The sequence below is a fragment of the Macrotis lagotis genome, chromosome 1 (assembly GCF_037893015.1).
Source record: "Macrotis lagotis isolate mMagLag1 chromosome 1, bilby.v1.9.chrom.fasta, whole genome shotgun sequence".
Classification (NCBI taxonomy): Eukaryota; Metazoa; Chordata; class Mammalia; order Peramelemorphia; family Peramelidae; genus Macrotis; species Macrotis lagotis.
The window spans coordinates 785,873,951-785,892,558 of NC_133658.1; the positions used below are offsets into that span (position 1 = coordinate 785,873,951).

At 34.6% G+C, this 18,608-nt stretch overlaps 1 protein-coding gene across 2 annotated transcripts in view; it reads right to left on the bottom strand.

The window, feature by feature from the left end:
* The window catches only part of RDX (radixin), a 100,605-nt gene that overhangs the window by 46,233 nt on the left and 35,764 nt on the right, over positions 1 to 18,608 (bottom strand). For both annotated transcript variants that reach the window (XM_074216636.1, XM_074216637.1), the window contains exons 3-5: positions 15,911 to 15,994; positions 6,275 to 6,370; positions 3,703 to 3,977 (exon numbers count right to left, since the gene is read on the bottom strand). In XM_074216636.1, the coding sequence (XP_074072737.1) occupies positions 3,703 to 3,977; positions 6,275 to 6,370; positions 15,911 to 15,994 (455 nt within the window). The remainder of the gene's footprint in view (positions 1 to 3,702; positions 3,978 to 6,274; positions 6,371 to 15,910; positions 15,995 to 18,608) is intronic.

Here is an 18,608-nt window from a genome sequence, read left to right on the forward strand (position 1 = left end):
AACAAAACTGTGATAAAACAATTTCCTCAAACTGGTCACCATTTAACTTGATACATATTGATATCAATATAGATGTAAGGTCAGCAAAAAACTAACCTGGAAAATATGGTTTAAGCTTCTAGAAACGAAAGGTTAAAGCTTATATGTCAGGAATAGCATCTTTAACAAGATAGCTAATAGGCACTGGACACTGTAAGCACTAAAACACTTTAAAAACTAAAATTGACTCTGCTATGGCAAACAGGAAAACTAAATGCCCAATTCAAAGTTAGCTGACTGTAGTAATATCATTGATTGATTAAAGCAAAAGTCAAAACAGCAACCAAATTGTAAAGATCAAGAAAAGGAAATACTATGTATTGGTAGAACCTCTAGACTACACTGTTTAAAGAAACTGTCATGCCAACAAAAAAAGAAAAAAAACACTGTGCACAAAAGTAAGTCAATATCACAATTTCTTTGAAAAGTTTAACCAATACAAAATAAATGCAATGTGACTCACATGCTACAAAGAAAGTATAAAAAACTCAGAAACTGTCTGAATTAGCTCACACTAGATTTTCTTACCAAGCTATGAAATTTAATGTCCAAGAACAGCACTAGTTAAGAGTATAAGCTCATATATAAAATGTCAGACCTAGAGAGAGTTGAGAAAAGTAAATGAGCCTACAGTGAGCTTAACATAAAAGCTAGTTGGGTCACATCATTTCTGAATCATTTATAGCAAAAACCATATATGCAGCAAGTCTACTGTAACTGTTCTTTTCTTATTTTGTTTACCATATTTTATTTATTATTAAAGCATTGACTAACAGGTAATATGATTATATAAGGTAATATGTAAACAATAATAAATGTACTGAAGAAAAGGAGACTGATAAACATTTCAAAAGGAAAATTTAAGTCTGCATACTGAACATAATGAATTAACAGAGAATGATTAGTTTGTTAGCACATGAAGAACAAACTATTCTTAGAAGCAACAAAAGTGAAAGCATTATGTTTGTATTCTATGATCTCAATATGAAGAGAAGATGAAATGGGAGAAAGTAAGTGAATTAAATCAAATTCATAAAGAAAAAAGTCCATACTAAGAACAACACTTCAGCAACTACTGACCCATCTACCTATTTCCTTGGCTGTATAAAATACACAGGAGAATGTTCTATGCACACAAAGGGATCCTTGAAAAAATGAGAAGAAAATTAGACGATTTTTGCAGATTATTTTCTACAGGACACATCTAACTAAGATTTAGCAAATAGCAGATTTTGCTGTGTCTGTTAATTTTTAAAAGAAAATATATGAATAGAACAAAATACAGCTTTTGTTTCCAATACATGTTAAAAACAATATCTAATATCTATGATAGTTATTATGTTAACTTCATTCAATAAACTATTTTATACCACTAAGTTTGACACAAAGCAGAAAAATGATTTTCCTAAGGGTTTTTTCCCAGTATCAAAGGTTATTTTGTCAAAGCAATGGTCAACAAATGTTTCTAGTGGCAGAAAACTCTAATTCTATTAAACACTAGAATACTATAATGGCGTTCATAATTATTCAAAAAACATCAGTTTACACATCCATACTTAAAAAAAGGAAAAGTTAAATAAAAATGCAGAAAATCAAGATTATAATATATAGCCAGACAAGTTCCCACTGCTTTAATCTAGAGAACCAGATATCAGCTAGATATCCTTCCCTGGACAGGTACTGCAGCTGGATAATGAAATGAGTTGGGCCCCAAGTTCAAGACAAAAATCAAAGTATAAATAGAAAGTTACAAGGAACCTCAGAGATCAACTAGTAGAGGGGGGGTCAGCTTCCAGGGCCAAATCTCCAGTTGGGTTGCATTCTGTGTGAGATCAGACTGATTCTTACATTTTTAAATAAAGTTTTCTTTTATTTTTAAATATAAAAAAAATTCTTAGCTTACTGGATGACACTACAAAAACATGGAGGTAGCCATACAAAAGCAGGGCCAAATATGATTCTTGGGCCACAATTTACTAACCCCTAATCTAGTACATCTTAGTTTTTTGGTAGATAAAATTAAAATGGATAGAAGTTTGGAAGCTTCTTTCAGAATTCTTCTAGTGATACTATATGATGACTATTAGAACAACTTGATCTCAAAGAAGTCAATATTGCAAGTAATTCTAGAAGAAATAAACTCCAATTATTGCTAGTTGAAATTAGTTCATAAGAATAAATTGTTTAATTTTCAATGTGAACATTGATATATTGGAAATTGGCAAATGGGATGGATCTAGGTGGCACAGTATATTGATAGAGTACAAGATCTGGAATCAGAAGGAAATTAGCAAAACACTTCAACTCAAGGCTTGTTTTTTTTTGTTTTATTGACCATCTAGACTTAAAATTAAGGAGAAATGTTAATACAGATTAAACTTGAAAGTGTGATAGACATACAGTATTTTATGGTATTTCCCTCTCCCCCCCCAAAAAAGTTCTATATACTGATAAACATTAATCAGCATACTACGGGTTATGAACAAAAAAAGACTTATGCTTGAGGAGTGGCATAAAAATAACATACAGATCATTTATGACTAAGCAGGTTATGCATGTACAAAGAATGAATATAACAGATGGTTCTAAAGAATATAGGATGAATATGAGTAAGAATCATCAAAAAATAAAATATGTCAAGATCTTGAATAACACAGAAGAAACACATATAACTCAAATATTTTGGCCACATATCATTATTATTATCATTATTGTCATCATTATTATTATTATTATATTAGTTATTAAATAATAATATATTTAACCAAGTCAGCTGGTATTAAATCTGTTTTAATAATTACAATGGATATACCAATTTGTACAAATTTTAAAGTCCATTTCATTTCTTCTTAAGATGAAGTTTAAAAAAGATGAAAATCCAAAATTATTATGTAAGACACTATATACCATTAATAGGAGTAAGCAAGAGCGAGTTTTCAATTGAGTTACAGAGAAGAGTAATTAAATTTCTGGCCATGCTTTACAATAAAGTCCTAAACATCTTCTGATGCTAGCAACAAAGATTATTCCTAAAATTATGACCGAAAAATCTTCAGTGACAGTTTCTGATTCATTTATAGATATAGAACTGTTCCTTAAGAACAGAAATAAAATGATTCCCAAAGAAGATGCAAAGATCAGTAATTGTTATTTTGAATTGCTATTATTACTAATCATCTCTCTGCAATGTGGTCAGATCAATACTATAAAAATAGTTCTTCCAAATTACCCACTTGGAAATGTCAAAACTTCCTACCTATTGTTGCCAGATTATTACTTATAAAATTCAGTTGAGAGACAACATATATTGGCTATCTGGAGAGAAAAGAGAGAGACACTAAGTAATTGTGCTAAAGACTATCTTACTCCATAGGGCAACTTGGTTATGATTTTAGAAGAAATACTCACCAATACCTTAAGGTATAAAACAGGAAAAGTTTTATTTTACCAACTCAAGAAGGCTTTTAGAGGTGACAGCACAAAATGATCCATTAACAATACGCAAAATTATCGTAACACAAATGAAAAGAAAATAAATTAAAAACCAGTGTTATGAAGAATGGTTCTTGGGTGTATTTGAAAATTAAGGTTAAGAATAAAAATAAAACAACAAAAGACACTAATAACAACTAAAACTAAAATTTTAAAAAATTTTTCACTTACCGCTGAGGTAGGAGTCTGTCATTAGCCAGGTAACCTGGTTTATGAATCTCCTTATTATGATCTCCATATTTAGACTGGACCGCATAGGAAGCCAAAAGAACCGCAGTTTCAGGGGGGCAATATATTTCATCGTTTAAGATTGCTTCTTTTACTTGTAGGAAGAAGAGTCTCTGGGTTATTTCTTGAATTAGTTCCTCAGACACATCTTCAGGAAAGAATTTAGCTCGAAACTTGAATTGCAGCGGATTTTCTTTTCTTACATCTTGCTGTGTTACCTTAAATATGTTTTAGATAATTATCAATAGTAAAAATCTTACACTATGATCTAGACTCCTATTCAAGTATATTTAAGGGATAGATATTGAAACAGCACAGAATTCTGAAAGTTGTAAGTATAGAGCTTGAAGGAGAACTTAAAATTTCATATTCTTTTGGTCAGCTAATTTTAAATATGCATTTATTTATGGTCAAAATTCTTAATTCTACTCACTTTAAAAACTTACTTAAAAATCTGTTTTAAAAGACACTATTTTGGAATATAGTTTTTAGTGATTTGTATGTATAATGTTTAGTGTTCGCCCCCTCAATGTTAATACCAAAAGCAAATTTTAAAAAAAATTAAAATAAATAGCATACATCACTACAGCAAAGTCAATTATACTTTGAAAAAACTTAAATTTTAAGGCAATTGTTTTTTTAACAATTTAGCCCATATATAGATTTCAATCCCTATTTTAGGGGTTACTGGACAGTTACTAGATTATTTTAATCCTTCTTAAATGAAGACAATATATATATATATATATATATATATATATATATATATATATATATATATATATATCTGTACAGTGAAAAAAAATTTCCCTAAATTGCCATATGATAATATATATTTGGATATTCTGATTATATTCCCTAAATAAATAACTCCCCAATTTCATTATGGTCCTGAATTTCCAAATGCCTCCTAGATACAACCATTTTGATGTTCCACTTACATCCCAAACTGAACTCATCATCACTTAATTACCATGCTCAATATGCATATCACTTCCAACTTGCACATTTCTGATTATGGTAGTATGGTTTCTCCCTAAATACGCTGGATATTGTGGGGTCTTTTTTAAACTCCCTCCTCATAAATCAGTTGTTGAATCATGTGAATCATATCTCAATCTCAATAACATCTTTTGCATTCAACTCTTCTACTAATATTACCAAAATGTCTAACATTGACACTCTTACTTTTTCCTGATTTCTGAGTGAAATTCTTCTCTCCCATTAGGTCCAGGACAGGTAAAAATTCCTTCATGAGGATAACTTTTCACCATACAATCTCAGTTAAATTGATTTCTCCCTCCTCAAATTCTATCAGAATACACTGTTCAGAGTTCTCCATTGTCCTCACATTATATCTGTATCAAACTTTTGTGTATATCTTATTTTTCCACTGCACTCCTGCAGGATCCAGACAGTATATACATATATTTTATATCTTGGTAAGCCCAGCAGCAAAAAAGTGCATTGCACATGAATTAAATTGACTTATAAACTGCAGTTGGTATGTAAGTTAATTTCTCACACAAGAACATTAGAAGGAAAGTGAAATATGGGGAAATAAATGATACTTTTAAAAAGATATAAATAAAAGACTTTAAATAAATTTAAGATACACTTGCACAGATAACCAACCCTGGTTAAACATATTTAAAAAAGCAGAATTCCTGAAAAATATGTAAAGTTCAACAGGACAGTGATTTGACTGTCTGCCCATCTTACAAATTCCTAATCACTTTTCTCTGTTACTTTATTGTTGGTCTTATTATTGATTTGCCAAGCAAAGTTTAAATGCTTTCTCCAAATAAATATCTCAAAACTTTCCTTTGAAATAAAATCATGAATTGAACAATAAAAATTAGAGAAATTAGGAAGAAGCAGGAATTGTACCCACAATCCAAAGATGACTTAGCCAGGGATCAGCAGAGCTCCCTGAAGTTTAAAAGCTACCTCTGACAGATACTGGCTGTGGGACTCTGTCACTTAACCTGTTCCTCTCAGTTTCCTCAATTGTAAAATGGTTATAATACCATTCTAGGGTTGTTGGGAAGAACAAATGAGATACTGGTTGGAGAACATTTAGCAGAATACCTGTTATGTAGTAGGCAATATAGAAAAGCTTTTCCTTGCCCATTGGGCACAATTATAAGACAAATTTCAGAGGAATAAATGTACAATTTAGATTCAGAGAAACTCATGTACCTACTCAGTTGCTGACAGTCAACATATAACAACACCTGGTATTTATTTATATGGCCCTTTAATGTCTTTCAAGCACTTTACCCATATTATCTAATTTTAACACTGTGACTCTCCTGTGACGTAAGGATTATTATTATACTCATTTTATAGATATGAAAAAATAGATTTGAGAGAGGTGATAAATGAATGGCCTAAGGCAACACAGCTAGAAAGGTCTGAGACAGGATTCAAAATGGGTTCTCCTGATTCCAAGCCCAGCTCTAAGCACTGAACCTAGCACCTCCATATGATCATCATAAATCATTGTCTTTACCTTTTTATTTAGCTTAAGCCAAGTTGAGTAGCCTTTACTATCCACATACTGCAGCCCAAAAAACCAGACTTCACGCAGGCCAACTGTTTTCACCACCTTAAAAAAAAAGAAACAGATCAGTGCTTGTTGATCTTTCAGAATGGATTATAACATTTTACTTTGAGGGTTCAATGTAAATAAGCTTGTTGTACTTTCAACCACAAATAAAAATTGTTCTGTTTTTTGAAATATGCAGCACAATGCTCAAAATAGCAGTGAATATAACTCCTAAGGAAACTGTGATTTGTTGAGTCAAATTCCATATTGCTCCCTGTAGCTCCATGCCCCGAAAAAAAAACCTCTTCAGGAATTCTCCTTTCCTCAGGCCTCTGAAAACTTCAGAAATTGTCTGAGGAATTCTGAATAGATATATGCTTGAATATGTGTGCTTGAATTTAAGAATACTTGATATACAACAAACCTGCTAAGAGATAAGTAGTAAAAGCATTAAGCATAGCATGAAACTGTCCTGTGCTTTACCAAAGGATTCACATTTGCATTCTTGTTAAAACTGAGTTTTCATGATATATTTCTAAGTTACAAAAACAACATACTTCCAAGCCACAAGGATACAATGATGCACATTTCATGACCAAATCTATGGCTAAACAGAGTATCCCAGTGTTTAGAGGCACTTAATTCAGAATTCAGTTCTCCCTCCTTATTTTATTTTCAACTTAATAAACTGCTTACAAGTGATTGAATAGTACAACACAAGCTCCCTGAGGGCATAAGCTATTTTGCACTATGGGGCTCTATATCTCCCTGACCTTGAACAGAGTAGGTACTTATGTTCTTTGTTGGACTGAATACAGTTTTATGAATTAATCCACCATCAAGTCTTTCTTAAGCTGCTATATTATATGCCAGGCATATAATAAAGACAAATAAAATAAATGAAACAATCTTATCAGAACAACAAGAATATTCTTAAATATTTATCAAATAAGTATAAAGAAACTAAATACAAATAAGCAAAAAGAAATAAAATGAGAGGCACTTTGAGGGAAAAAAGTCATAGCAATTCAGGTGATGAGGAAAAGTTTCACAGACAAAGTGGTGCTTGAGGTATATCTTCAAGGAAGAAAAGGAATCTTTCTGGGAGACAGAAGGGAGAAGGATGTGCATTACTGATCTGGGGTATAACCAGTGCCAAGATACCCAAATAGGAGGTGGAGTATTGCATGTGAGGAACAGAGAGAAAGTCTGGGTGGTTACATCAGAGTGTAGAATGGAGAAAAATGTGCAATAAGGTTGCAAACAGAGGTTAGAGCCAGCTTTGTAGAGCTTTAAATGCTGAATAGTGGAATTTGCATTTAATTTTAAGGCAAGAGAAAAACACTTGAATTTGATGGGGGTAAGGGTGGGTAGAAAGAGAATGGATCAGGACACTGTTACTATAAGGATGCCATCAACAGAAATAGACAAGTTTTGAATCAGGTGGGTTTTCAGCAAATGAAGAACTTTGTTTTGGACATGCTAAGTTTAAGATTGCTCTAGGCCTTTTTATTTTAAGTTTTTTTGCAAGGCAAAAGTGGCTTGCCCGAACTCAGGTCCTCCTGACTCCAGGGCCAGTTCTCTATCCACTGTGCCACCTAGCCACCCCTTGCTCTAGGACTTTCAGTGTGAAATGTCTAAAAGGTAATTGGTGATATGAGAAAGAAGCGCAGGGGAAAGACTAGAACTATACAGTGTACATTTGAGAGTGTCAGAAGTTTAAGAATAAGTACTAAACTAAGGAGAAGTAAGACTATATATAGAGAGGAAAAAAAGGGGCCTGGATAGAGCCTTGGGGAACATTTATACTTATATGGGATTATATGGTTGACAAACCAATAAAGAGTAAGAAAAGTAATAGAAGGAGGAGAACCAGGAGCCAGTGGTGTCACAAAAGCCCCAGAGAGGATAACGTATTCAGTAAGAGACGGTGGTCAACAATGTTTAATGTAGCAGAGAGGTCAAGAAGGATGAGGTCTTTAAAAAAAGATAATAAGATTTGGTAATTAGGAGATCATTAGTAACACTGAAGGAAGTAATTTTAGTTGAATGATGAGGTAGGGGCTATAAGCGTGAGGGGTTAAGAACAGAGAAAGTACAGGCAGATTACAGACAACTTTTTTTCAAGTTTATCTGAGAAATGAGATATAAGACAATATTTTGAAGGAATGGAGAAGTTCTTTTTAAAGGAAGAGAGATGCTGAAGCCAGTGGGGAAAAGAGACTGAAGTTTAGAGAGATTAAGGTTACAAGAAAACACAAAGAGGAAGATATCAGGTACAAATGTAGAGGGGTTGACCTTAATGAGAAAAAGTGTCACTTTATTCTAAGTCTGAGGAAAAGTCAAGAGACATTTCGGGGATTATGAAAAGGGATTTTGAGATGAACAAAGGGGTGTTCTCAAAGGCAATATTTGTAAAGTGCTTTATAAACTTTAAGAAATAAGTATTATAACAATACTAGCGGGGAGGCAGAGCCAAGATGGCAGCATGAAGAGAGCCTTTCCTAGGAGTTCTCTCCAAAATATTCCAAAAACCTTAAAATTATGACTCTAACTAAATTTGAGAGACAGAACCCACAGAAAAAAATCCAGTGAGGCAGTTCTCCAGCCTAAAATAACCTGGAAGATCTTGGGAAAGCTCTGTTCCACAGGAGTGGAGGGGGGTGGCAGTACAGGAATATTGGGCTGGAGTGAAGGAGCTCCGTTCTTCTGGGAACAGTCCGCTAGCACCTGGTGCTCTTGGCAGCAAAAGCAGTTTACTAACTTGCAACCCAGGGAACACCAAGAACAACTCGGAAGATCAGCAGGGCAACCTCTACCAGAGCGAGCATGAAGCCCAGGCCAGCATGGCTGCGGCCATCAGCGCAATCCAGATCCCAGGAAATGAGAGTAGGCCCAGAGAACCACCCAGCAGGGAGCCACCTGGCAGCTGCTTCCAGAGTGCTCAAACCACAGAAAGTAAAGGGGTGGGTAAAGGGGGGAAACTGTTGAGGTCTCTCCTCTGGCCCTGGGACAAGACTCTTGTGCTTTGTCTGCATTCAGATTCTGGTCACAGTCTGAGACTCCCCAATGCCACAGAGTAGGGACCCTCCTCACAGCTCTAGGGCAGAAGGTTGTGCTTGTGATCATCCATAGATCAAAGCAGATCAAAGCAGGAGAGCAGTCAGAGCCTCTCATAAGACCTTGAAGCAACTGAAGTCCTTGCAGGGGTGTCCCAATAATACTCAAAATCTCAGGAAGGGGGTGGGGCTAGGTGGCGCAGTGGATAGAGCACTAGCCTTGGAGTCAGGAGTACCTGAGTTCAAATCCGGCCTCAGACACTTAATAATTACCTAGCCGTGTGGCCTTGGGCAAGCCACTTAACCCCACTGCCTTGAAAAATCTAAAAAAAAAAAAAAAAAAAACCTCAGGAAGCACTCCAAAACCAGGGCAGAGGCTGGGGAAATGAGTAAACAGGGGAAAAACAAGAAATCCAACCACAATTACTTTGGTCCCATAGAGAACCAATACACACACTCAGAAGATGAGAAAGTCCCAGCTTCTGCATCTAAATTCTCCAAGAAATACAGAAGTTGGTCTCAGGCTATTTCAGAGTTAAAAAAGGTTTTGAAAATTAAATACAGAAGGGTAGAGGTAAAAATGGGAAGAGAAATGAGGAAGATGCAGGGAAAAACACGAAAACCAAGTCAACAGCTTAGTCAAGGAGATCCAAAATAATGCTGGAGAAAATAGCATACTAAAAACTAGTTTAGATCAAATAAAAAAAAAAACTTCAAAAAAGTTAATGAGAAAAATACCTTAAAAGCAGAATTGGCCAGATGGAAAAGGAGATAAGAAAGGTCTCTGAAGAAAACAAAACCTTCAAATGTAGAATGAAGTTAAAGGAAAGCTGATGATTTTGTAAGGAATCAAGACACAATAAAACAACATCAATAGAAAGGAAAATTAGAAGAAAATGTGAAATGTCTCAATGAAAAAACAATGGATATGGAAAACAGATCCAGAAGAAACAATTTAAAAATTATTGGGCTATCTGAAAGTCATGATTAGGAAAAGAGCCTTGACTTCATTTTTAAAGAATTTCTATAGGAAAACTGTCCTGATATCGTAGGCAAAATAGAAATTGAGAGAATCCACTGATGGCCTACTGAAAGAGATCCAAAAGAAAAAAGAATCCCCAGGAATAATATAGCCAAGTTCCAGAACTCCCAAGTCAAAGAGAAACTATTACAAGCAGCCAGAATAAAACAATTCAAATTATCATGGGGCTGGAGCCAGGATTACACAGTATTTAGAAGCATCCACCATAGGGCTTGGAATATAATATTCTGGAAGGCAAAAGACCTTGGAATGCAACTGAGAATCAACTACACAGAAAAACTGAACATCCTCTTCCAAGGGAAAAGATGGATTTTCAATGAAACAGGGAAATTTCAAATGTTCCTGTTGAAATGACCAGAGCTGAACAGAAAGTTTGATCTTCAAGTACAGGACTCAGGTGAAGCATAGAGAGGGTGGATGAGAAGGGTAAATTATGAGGGATTTAATGATGATGTACTTCGTGTATTCCTGCAGGGGAAGATGATACTGATGATACTCATGCGAACCTTCTTATTTATAAGAGTAGTTAAAAGGAGCTTTTTTATAGATGAGGCATAGGAGGGAGCTGAACATGAATGTATAACATTTTTAAAATCGAGTCAATGGGTGAAAAGGAAATGTAATGGGAGAAAGAAAAGGAGAGGTAGAATAGACGAAGATATCTCATGTAAAAGAGCCAAGAAATAGCTTTTGCAATAGTATGGAAGGGGGGAAAGTGAGGGGGGATTGAGGGAGCTTTCATTCTCATCAGAAATGGCTCAGGAAAAAAACAACATATATATATATATATATATATATATATATATATATATATATATATATATTCACACACACACACACACACACACACACACACACACACACACTTAATAGGGCATAGAAATTTAGAAGAAAAAGGAGAGAAAGGGGATGGGAGAAAGAGAACAAGGGAAGGGAGGGAGAGGCAGGGGATAGAGGAGAAGGTGGATCAAAGGAGAGGATGGTCAGATATAGCACATTTTCTTTTTTTACTTTTAGCAAAGTAGTAGGATTGGATGGCCTGTCTGGGATCATGGGTGGTTGCTGGGTCTGGGGCGGGGGGGAATAAAGGCTTTGGGACCTCTTGGCCCCAAGGCTGGTACTCTGTCCACTGTGAAATTCGACTATCCCACGGCACACTTTTGAAGAGGGACAGAGTAAAAGAAGAGAGAAAATATAATAATTGGTAGTGGGAAGAAATGGACAGAAGGAATTACAAGCAGCAGCAGCAACAGCAAATGTGGGAAAATATGGAAGGAACATCTTTGATGGACTTATGATAAAAAATGTGATCCACCCCCAGAGATAGAGTTGATGGTATTGGAACAGACTGAAGCACATTTTCCCCCCATTTTCTTTCACTTTATTTCTCAAGAGTTTTTTTTTTAATTTTGTGGGGGGGAGGGGGGATTGTGTTTACTCTTACAACAAGACTATTTTAGTAATGTGAAAATAATAAAAAATGTAAGCTGGTTAAGGGTCACAGCATATAGACTGTTGGACTTAAGAGCCAGGAAGACCTGAGTTTAAATCCTGACTCAGATACTTACTAGCTGTGTGAGCACCAGAAGGTCATTTAAACTTTCTGTGAATTTTTTTCCTCTATAAAATGGGGATAATAATAGCATCTATTTCCAAGGATTGTCATGAAGTTTTGCAACTAAGATACTGCTAAAACATTAAATATTATCAGATTTATCAGATTAATAGGAGCAGGATCTTCAACTAAGAAGGAAAGAGGAAAGAGAGGCAAGAAGGGTTTGGTGAGAAAAAGAAAAGATTTAGAAAAGCTTTTATGGAGAGTAAGATAGAGAATTGACTGACGAGAAAATAAAAGAAATTTCCTTGTTGCAGTGAAGGACCAGTTGAGGATGAAGAATATTGATATATAATACATCTCATCATCTGGATCATGTGACTTCCTCCAGCTCTGCTTATCAATACTTGAGTAGGAGCTGAGGATTCAGATGGTAGGTGTGTATTCCATGGGTGAATTTTGGCAATGATAATGGACAAAAAAAAAAGAGCAGTGCTGAGATGCACTAGCTCAATAATCTAGAGAGAAGAAAGTGAAATCAACTAAGGGGGAGGCAATGGCCTGAGAATGTGCTGAAAGCTAGATTTCAATAAAGGCAAAGAATGGACTCAGAAAGGGTGCATAGCCAGACAAAAACATGGTAACCAAGATCAAAAGAAATGTAGTAAATTGGGAAACAATTTTTACAACTAGTATTTCTAATAAAGGACTCATTTCTAAAATATACAGAGAACAGAGTAAAATTTTCAAAAAAACAAGTCATTCCCCACTTGACAAATGGTCAAAGGATATGCAAAGGCAATTTACAGTTGAGGAAATCAAAGTTATCCATAGTCATATGAAAAATTGCTCTAAATCATTACTTATTAGATAAATGCAAATTAAAGCATCTCTGAGGTACCACCTCACAACTCTCAGACTGTCCAATATGACCAGAAAGGACAATGATCAATGTTCGAAGGGATGTGGGAAATGTGGGACACTAATACAGTGTTGGTGGAGCTATGAACTCATCCAACCTTTCTGGAGAGCAATGTGGAATTATGCCCAAAGGGCAGCAAAAATATGTATAACTCTTTGATCCAGCAATACCACTACTGGGTCTATACTCTGAAGAGATGATGAAAAAGGGCTATATTCATAGCAGCCCTTTTTGTGGCAGCAAAGAATTAGAAAGCAAGTAAAATGTCCTTCAATTGGGGAATGGCTTAGCAAATTGTGGTACATGTATGTCATGTGAACACTACTGCTTTATTAGAAACCAGGAGGGATGGGAATTCAAGGAAGCATGGAAGGATTTGCATGAACTGATGCTGAGCAAGATGAGCAGAACCAGAAAAAAAACACTGTACACCCTAGCAGCAACATGGGGACGATGATCAACTTTGATGGACTCACTCATTTCATCAGTGCAACAATCAGGGACAATTTTGAGCTATCTACAATGGAGAAAACCATCTGTGTCCAGAGAATGAATTGTGGAGTTTGAACAAAGACTATTACCTTCAATTTAGAAAAAAACATTAACTTATTATGCAATTTTACTATCTTTTATTTTATTTTTCTTCCTTGAAGATATGATTTCTCTCTCATCATACTCAACTTAGATCAGTGTATACCATGGAAACAATGTAAAGACTAACAGACTGCTTTCTGTGGGGGTGGGGGGAGAGAAGCAAGAATAAGGCGAAAAATTGTAAAACTCAAAATAAATAAAATCTTTCTTTAAAAAAAAAAGGTAGGGGCAGCTAGGTGGTGCAGTGGATAGAGCACAGGCCCTAGAGTCAGGAGTACTTGAGTTCAAATCTGGCCTCAGATACTTAATAATTACCTAGCTGTGTGGCCTTGGGCAAGCCACTTAACCCCATTTGCCTTGCAAAATCCTAAAAAAGAAAAAAAGAAAAAAGAAAAAAAGAAAAGGCGAACAGCATAGAATAATAGTCAGATAGAGGAATAACAGAATTTAAATTGGGCAAATGTAACATTTCTGCATAATGGTAAGATCCAGTAGGTGAACATGTATGGCCAAGACAGAATGGAAGAATAGATGATGAAAAATATAGAGCCTGAGAAACTGAATGGCTAGGGAGATTGTTTATGTCCCTTATACTAAGGGTAGGAGCTGGAAAAGGGAGGAAGACAGTGAATTAGATACTAACTCCTTGAGAAAGGATTGCATATAGCCTCAGGACTCAAAGGATAACCACATGGATTGGATGGAAGATTAGATACTGCTAACTTCAAAAGAAAATAGCTGGCTGAATGACACTGGTCATGAAAGATGAGAAAGGAAACAAGTCTTTATTAAGCACCTATTCTAAACCAGGAAAAAAAAAGGCTAAGCACTTGACACATTATCTCATTTGATCCTCACAACAACAAAAGTAGCTGCTATAATTATCCCCAGGTTAAGTAAAGGAAATTGAGGTTAAATGACTTGACCAGAGTCACAAAGTTATTATCCGAGACCAGATTTGAATTCGGTCTTCCTGCCTCTAGGTCCAGGTATTCTATATGATATCATTTGGGGAGTCAAAGTAGAGGCATTGAATATGTAATAATAAAGTGACTAAGCATGAAAAAGGTAAAAAAAAATCATTTATATAAAGATAATTAATAGCACTTCATTTTTTGAGGTATTCAATTTTCGGTAAGAAGATCATTTCCTCTCCCTTCTCATGATATACCATTAGAAAGAGATAGCATAGGGGCAGATAAGTGGTGCAGTGGACAGAGCACCTGGAGTCAGGAGGACCTGAGTTCAAATCCAAGATAGACACTTTAAAAAACAAAGAAAAAGATATAGCATGACAATTATTTTAATTTGCTATGAAGTAGAATTAAAGCTACATTTGTTATACTGTGTAATTCTTATTTAATTCAGTTCTACTCTACATTTAGAATTAGAAGGACTAGAAATAAGAAAGAAGGGTAGAAATAAGAATGAAGAGGAAAGCATGTCTCTGGTATTAGTTAACAAGATGTCTGCTTAATGGTTTTAATAAGTGCTAAAATTAAACCTAAAAAGTTCACTCATAATAAGAAATCCTTCCAAGACTTTAATGTTTGCCTATAATTGGTCATATTATCTTTAGATTTAAAAAGAAAAGCAAACTTTCTAAAGTTCAATTATGTATTTTACCAAATTTTATAGATGCTTAGTCAACTAATAAAAATAACACTCAAGGATGTTAAGGTATCTGCTAAAATTCTTAAGACTATTACCAGAAATTTTAGGCCATAATAAATTAAGATTTGCAAAGGGCCCTAAAAATGTATTAAGTCCAAAAATTTCACATTTTTGATGAAGAAAAAAAGGTCTCCTTGATGTCAATTAACTTGCTTAATACCATACATATTAGTAAATGGCAAGGTTAATATTTAAATCCAGGCCTTCTGAATACATCAAGAGATCTTTCCACTGTATCACCTATTTCTAGGTAATAGCAAACAAATAATCAAACGGTGCTCAAAGTAAATTACTTTGACTTCCCTTTTCAAAATTTTTCCTTTCTTCAACTTTCAACAAAAATATTAGCTAATTGATGGTCATTCCTGTCAGATGTGATCATTCCTTCTTCTGAACATGTATAGAACTTTGCTTATTATCTTTTTCTTTTTATACTCATCACACACTGCTTCGTATCATATTATTCCTACATATCTCATTCCCTTATCAGACAATAAGTTCTTCAAAGAGACTGTTGAGATCATTCTCACAATACTAACAGTGCTTTTCATAAAGAATTCAATAAACAATCATTCAATTTCACCTCAGAAACAGAGTGTCCTTTATAATTAAGATGAAAAAAAATAAAAGTCCTGTCCAAATAGTGATAAATGTTAACATGAAAATACACATACTCTACAAACAACTTATCAATGATGAGTAGTAAATAAGATGGAAAATAGTACCTAAAAATATACATGGGTAGTAAATTTACCTGGTCAAATAACTGTTTGCCAGTTGTATTGGGTTGGATAGCAAATTCCAGCTCTGCATCCATAGTAGTTACTCTTACATTGATCTGTAATAAGAAAAAAGAGAAAGAGAGAGAGAGACAGACAGCAAAATGAAAAATTTTTTCTAGTAAATACTGGGCTAAATCAGTAATCTTATCTTTTATAAGGCTATTTATATGGCAAACTCTTACATTGGGCAAAGAGCAATTAAACAATATTCTACTAAATTAAATTTTAAGTACCTCTTTTCTTCCCTGCATTATAGTATCTCCCCAAAGGCTTAACAAAGAACACTCTGCATACCTGACAATATTTAATAATCTCTGTGGAATTAATTTTAATTCTTTTATTTACTCAGAGATATAATGTCCCCAAAATCTTAGTACAGTCCTAATCTTTAATAATTTGAGAAGTATGATTAAAAACTTATGAATTTAAAGTTCTTTTATACTTATTTTGTTTTGCCTACCTTGAGTCTCTCCCCACTCCAAATTAATTCTCCATTCAACCACTAAAGGTCAGACCATGATAATTCCCCTCTCCTCAATGAACTCTAAAGCCCTCTGTCACTCCGAGGATCAAATATAAAATTTTCTGTTTGGTATTCAAAGCCCCTTTTATAAACAAAACCAATTTACAAAAATTAAATGTTCATTTGTACTGCAAAACAATTTTCTATAGAGACACTACTGTATGATATAAAGACAACTGGACTAGGAGAAACAAAATTTGGGCTTGAATCCTACCCTCCATGTTACAAAAATGAGCAAATCATTTAATCTTTCCAGTATAAAAGGCTAAGAAAGTCTCAATTTTTCCACTTGCAAAGTTAATATAATAATGCTGCTAATACTTGTATCCCTCTTTAGGTTGTTGTGAGGATCAAATGTATGTAAAATTATGGAGCGATTGGAGGGAAGAAAAGAAAGAACTATGCACCAGACACTGAGATGTAAAGAATGTATTACTTAATTGTAATTATTATTTCCTATTTTCAAAATACTTTCACATTTTATCTGACACTCACAACTATGGGGTAAGTAGAGAAGAAATAGTCTCAGTTTCTGATTGAGCACACAGAGGTTCAGAGAGGCTGAGTCCCTTACTGAAGGGTGTACAGTAGTAGTTTGTATAGCTGGGACTAGAATTCAAAGTTTCAAACCCAGGTAGATTTTTTTTTTAAATCCAATCTCTCCTTTCATTACACAGACCTCTGGTATTATTACATGAGATCATGCTTTAAGATTCTTCTACTCTTTATAATCATTTTTTAGTGAATGAATTAATCCAGGCCTGAGGGGGAAGATAATTTTGGAGAAGTAAAGTCAAAATGGCAAAGCAGTAGAATGCAGTACAGTGAATTCCTCTTTCCTGCCAATTTTTGCAAATGGATCTAGAAAAATCACCAAACTAAATCGTGATGGAGAAACTCAAGAAAAAAATCACAGTGAATAATTTTTCCAACCTAGCTCCCCTTACGGAGACAGAGAGAGAAAGAAAGAAAGAGATTTGTGGACACTGGGGCAAGTTCTGACCAGGAGCATGTTGCATTGGGAGCATTCTAACATAGAGAAAGGCTGTGCACAAGGGAAAGAACAGGTCCTAAACCCAAACAAAAACATTCCTAAACTCTTTAGAGGGATTCTGACAGCACAGATGCCAAATAGCAATCTTGTTACCTAATACAGAGTTCCAGGTCACAAATCCAAGGTGTACAAAGGTAGGAACTCATACCTGGCACTTGTCCAAAATAAGGAAGTTGTGACCCTGAGTGGTATATCAAGAGATGAGAGTTCAGAAGCAAGCTAGTCAGTGACCTTCTGTGTCCAAGTGTGAATTATGTTCAAAACAAGGTTCTATCATTTTCTTTTAATTCCTCTTTTTTGTTATAAAAAGTCAGCTCTATAAATCACTCCTTATCTTCGACCTCAGAGGGGTCAGGTCACCTAAATTGACATGCAAATGTTAGCTTTGCAAATCAAATCATAGAGGATTCATTGGGCTTTGTCCTTAGATTCCTTTTTATTTCAAATAATTTTACTACAACTTGGAAAACAAATCAAAGAGAAAAAAAAAAATCTTCACTTTTTTATAGAGGAGTCTGATAAATCAGGTGTTATCCTGATTGTGGCTTCTTGAATTCTTCCTTTCTGGTTGCTTGCAGTATTTCTTGTTTTGACCTTGAAGCCCTGCATTTTGGCTATGCTGGTCCTGAGAATTTTCATTTTAGGCTTTCTTTCAAAAGGAAACTAGTAGATTGATTCTTGCTATTTCTCCTTTTAACTTATTATAAGAGATCTGGACAGATTTCATAAAATGTGATATCTAGGATATATTTTTTTTGTTTAAAGAAAGTGTTATGGTAATCCAGTGATTCTTGGCAATGCTAAACCAATATGATCCGAGGACTAGAGATTCTCTGCCTCTGCTCTAGATGGTTAAGGATATAGGCTTATAGCTAAATATAACTTACAACAAAACAGAGTATAATCTTACCACAGGGAAAAAAGGAACCTTAAATGAAATAAAGGACTTTTTATAAAAATATCCCTAATGAAATGACTTGAGATGAGTAGAAATTCTTAAGTTCAAACACAGAAAGAGTTAAGAGAAACATAAAAAGGTAAACATGACTGACAATAAGTGGCTAAGTAACAAGAATAAACTGCTCAGATTCTA